This window comes from Sardina pilchardus, chromosome 4 (assembly GCF_963854185.1).
Source record: "Sardina pilchardus chromosome 4, fSarPil1.1, whole genome shotgun sequence".
Lineage (NCBI taxonomy): Eukaryota > Metazoa > Chordata > Actinopteri > Clupeiformes > Clupeidae > Sardina > Sardina pilchardus.
The window spans coordinates 29777644-29782643 of record NC_084997.1 but is presented as its reverse complement, the minus strand read 5'-3'; the positions used below and the strand labels follow the sequence as shown (position 1 = coordinate 29782643).

Here is a 5000-nt window from a genome sequence, read left to right as displayed (position 1 = left end):
TCTGGACGTTTAGCGGCGCGGTGAGATCAGTAAATCTCCGTGCACTCATATCCTGTTTGCTGCTGCGCATTAATCTCTAGCCACTGTGCACAGGGAAATACTCATCTATCTATCTATTCTCTCTCTCTCTATCTCTCTTGCTCTTTATCTCTCTCTTGCTCTCTCTTTCATCCTCACCCTGACTATCTCTTCATTATCTCTCTCTCCTGTTCTTTCTTTTCCTCTCTCTCTTTGTTTCTGTCCCTCTTTCGATCACAGCACATATCTCTCCCTTTATCCTACTTTCTTTTCTTCTCTCTGTCTTTTCGGTCTCTCTCTCTCCCACTCTCTCTTTCCCTCTATCTCTCTACTGCTCTCTCTCTGTCTTTTTCCCTTTCTCTCTCTCCTGCTCTCTGTCTCCCTCTGTCTCCCTCTCTCTGTCTTTTTCTCTTTCTCTCCCTCTCTCTTGCTCTCTTCTCTCCCTCTCTCTCTCTGTCTCTCTCCTCCTCTCTCTCTCTCTCTCTCTCATTCCCTTTCGACCCCATGCTGTTCTAAGCATGCCATTCATCACTCGCTCCTCCAGAGAGAGAGAGAGAGAGAGAAGGGGTTGTGGAGTGCAGAGAAGCCCTCTGGCAGTAAAAACGACAGAATGAACCCCGCGTGAAAGAGAAGCAGAAGGAGAGAGGGAGAAAGAGAGAGGAGGAGGAGGAGGAGGAGGAGAATACAGACTCTCTCCTCCTGGGAGTATACAGACTCTCTCCTCCCGGGCGCTCTGGCTAACGGCTACGAGCTAACCCCTTTTTTAACGTCCGCACTCGCCGCCGTGCGCCAGCCTGTTTGGGCGCTGAGGTCTCAATAGAGTCCGCCGGCGCGTGCCCTACCCGTCATGTCTGAAACGAGCTAATCGCCACCCGCGACAATATGCCAATCACAGATGCCACGGCGGCGAGAGAGGGCTCAGCAGCGGCCAACTGCAGAGCCAGCGTCGTGCCAACATACGCCATCTGTAAGGATGTGTTGTCAGCCTGGCACGGAAGTGGGGGGGGGGGGTGACAGTCACAACTCCCGTTCAATGACAATCACATACAAATGAGTGTGTGTGTGTGTGTGTGTGTGTGTGTGTGTGTGTGCGCGTGCTTGTGTGTAAGTGTATGAGTATATTTTGCCTATTATACATACACAGTCAGTCACAGATACCACATACACATAGGCAGACAGACACCAGTGAATATGAACAAAATTGGCAAAGGTGGCTAAGGCTACATGGCCAAACATATGATGTTGATCAAATACATTCAATGATGACAAATCCACACACACACACACACACACACACACACACACACATCAATCACAAAAGTATAATCCATTTATATGTACGCGTACAGTACTCATAAATGCATTATTACATCCCAAACTCCCTTTACAATCACACAGCATGTCAATCAAACTCAGCATGTCTTTGTGTGTAGCCTAAACCAATGCACACACACACACACACACACACACACACACACACACACACACACACACACACACACACACACACACACACACACACACACACACACACACACAATCTTTTGACTTTCACCCTCTTTTACTCAGTGTGAATAGCTATGAGAGGCGTTTTCAGATAAATCGATAAGATCCCAAACACTACTGTCCCTCCCACAGGAGAGCTGAGCCTAGACCTCCGCCAGAACCAATTTCATGGTCACAGAGCACTCCTGAGTTACAGGGGAAAAAACAGCTGTTCTGTTCCGCGCACCTCCATTTGGGATGCAATTTTGAGCTCGGTCTGTCATCTGCGCATCCTGTGAAGTGGAATATGTATTTCATCTCTTTCGTTTAATTTTGGAGGATTTTTTGCTCGCATGCGATAATAACAGGCAAGCCACGCCAGGCATCTAACTGAAGTGTTTTGTTCGTAGAAGAACGTATGCTACAACAATTAGTCACATCAAGCCAAGCCACTATTATTTATATAGCAAATTTAAATACAAAAGTAGTTGACCTAAAGCGCTTTACATGGCAATAAAAAATGTTTCCACTACAATCAGTGGAACAGGCTACACCAGATGTGAGTGGCATGTACACCACAAAAATTAGACCTTACAGTAAGTCGGTTAGTTAGTTTAATTCGTCTTCTAAAACCACTTTTATACTCCGCAAACGGAATGCTTCAGATACGTGCCTGGTGTAGCCTGCTTGTAAGTGGCATGTGAGTGACGCGTACACCACAAACATTAGACCTAGTTAGTTTAATTTGTCTTCTAAAACTATTTTTACGCTCCGCAAACGCAATGCTTCAGTTACATGCCCGGTGTGGTCTGCTCGTAACAGACGTAAAAGCATGTCCTCTGAATTGGCCACGGCACTGGCGGATGAGCATCAGTGAGGCGGTGGCCACAGCCTCTTCTCTGGGGCGACATCATGTCACGTCACATCAGCCTGACTCACGCTCGCTCCCAGTGGAGGCTGTGAGTGCATTAATCCGACACGGCTACACAAACACACACACACACACACACACACACACACACACACACACACACACACACACACACACACACACACACACACACACACTCACCCACGCACACACACACACACACACACATACACAGACGCATGCACAAACATAGACACACACACGTACACATATGCACACACACACACACACACACACACACGTACAGTACGTGCATACACACTCACGTACGTGCATACACACACACACACACACACACACACACACACACACACACACACAGCAATATGGCTGTCAAACAGCCTTCCCCCTCACAGTCACTGAGCGGAGAACAGGCTGTGACTCCACTGTTACTACGCATGACTAATGGAATATTCTGTACTATAATAAACAGCATGTCATTTCTCAGCCTTCTATAAGTGCTGATAATTACTATTAGCTCCACCAAGGAGGTTATGTTTTTATCGGGGTTTGTTTGTCTGTCTGTCTGTCTGTCTGTCTGTTTGTTTGTTCGCAAGATAACTCAAAAAGTTTATGGATGGATTTCAATGACATTTTCAGGGATTTTGGGAGTGATCCGGATCACCGTTTGGATCCAGGAGGCGGTTATGTTTTCGCTTGGCGGAGGGTCTGATCTCTCTGAGTGCTTTTCTAGTTTGTAATGTATTCTTACTAAAGTAATACCGAAACTGTGTAATGTGCATTAGCAGCAACTGTAACATTACTAATCAGTAAGAACTAATCGAGTAAAGTAATGGTGGTATAATTCACTGCAATAGAAGATTTGCTTTATTTGTTATAGTATTTATTGGTCTCCTGTGCAATGTAATTTCAATGTTATTCCTAATTTTGGATTTAAATCTGTTAAATGAATAAAACGTAATGTAAAAGCTCTAATGGCAGCAGTAGCAGAAGTAATAGCTTGTATAGACTGAATCCCTCATTTCCCCAGATCAGCATGATGTCATGTCCTTCTGTAAGCCAAAATTCCTCCAAACGGGGAGAGACCATATGCTCCAACTGGAGCCAGGCTCAGCGCCGTGAGTGCTGTTTGGAGCCAGACTCCCGTAGTAAACAGAATGCCAGAACAGAACACTCTCGTGTTTACTTAAATCTCCACTGTTTACTTCCTTATGGGTCCTTCCCTTTTGAAATGGCCGTTTGCTCTTCATGCTTCATATGGTAATTGTGTACGTTTTCCTAACGCTATTTTTGCTTATAGTCCTGTTTTTTCAGTGTATTGCTTAAGTCATCATGCTTTTTTTAATCATCACACTTTCTTTACAGTGATTACGCTTTATCTACTCTCACTGTGCTATACGGTATACAAGGGCCCTCCCCTCTTATCTCTTACTGTTGAAGTCCAGAGACAACATTAACAGTAGTCGCAGACATCAACAACTTATAGTCAATGTCCAGTGTACCATTTCCCTCCCACTAGCCTCTTGGGACAGTACATCAAATTTGTTTATATTTGCTGGACCAAAAAAGTCACTTCCTCTTTATCGTAGCGTATCGTAACTTCAACCAGCCAGCATTACATTACTGGAGAGCTGAGCTGACGTGTCATGATGACTGGTGAAAAGGCAGCAGGCCAGCGACGGACCGACCAACTTGCCTGACGTGCTCTTTCCCCTACCCCAGGGCCAGCGAGCCATTGCTTATGTCAATGTGTTTACTGACATTTGATTTTTTCACCATCACTGTGTTAAACAGCCACCTCTTTCTTTCTTTAAATGTATTTTTTTAGGCTTTTTTTGCATCTATGGCAGAGAGAGAGAGAGACAGGGGTGAGTGGGGGAGAGAGAGTCAGAAGGAAATGACTGCAGGAATCAGACTTCTGTCCCCGTGGGCACTAAGACCCAGATGTGGCACGGTGCTGCCACTTGCTCCTCCCCTTTTTAAAAACTATAAAACATTATACTTTTACCTTTTATTATACCTTTATGAAATATCAAAGTATATTTACAGTACCATACTAGATACTATTAATAGACTAATACATTTACATTGTAGTGTATGTTGTGTGTGGTGTCTTAAGCTGCTTGGACCTTGAATTTCCCCTTGGGGATCAATAAAGTATCTGTCTCATCTATCTATCTATCTATCTATCTATCTATCTAATAGACTATACTGTCTATTACTATACTACACTATACTACCGCATTATTACTACACTCCACTATATTGACTGGTGTGTGCCACAGCTTCTCCCTGTTCCTACCTCTTCTTGATGAGGTCCAGAGCCGAGCCCAGCAGGCCGTCCCGCATGCTGTAGATCTTGGCTCCGTAGCTGGACAGGTCGGCGCCCTCGAGCAGCAGCGCCGGGCAGCAGCTGGACGGAGCCTCGCCGCTCTCCTTACGCGGCGGGAACGGGCCCAGCGGCCCCTCTGCCACCTCCGACCCCGAGGAGGAGGACGGGCAGGCGGAGGATTCTGTTGCCCCACCGGCACCATCGCCACCACCGCCACTACCACCACTGCCACCGCTGCTGCTGCTGTTGTTGCTGTTGTTGTCGCTGCCGGGG

The 5000-nt window shown here is 46.1% G+C and overlaps 1 protein-coding gene across 1 annotated transcript in view; it reads right to left on the bottom strand.

Annotated features, from left to right (window-relative positions):
* The window catches only part of si:dkey-91i10.2 (uncharacterized protein LOC555224 homolog), a 25390-nt gene that overhangs the window by 18801 nt on the left and 1589 nt on the right, over positions 1 to 5000 (bottom strand). The window contains exon 2 of the mRNA XM_062535109.1: positions 4698 to 4943. Coding sequence (XP_062391093.1) covers positions 4698 to 4943 — 246 coding nt within the window. The remainder of the gene's footprint in view (positions 1 to 4697; positions 4944 to 5000) is intronic.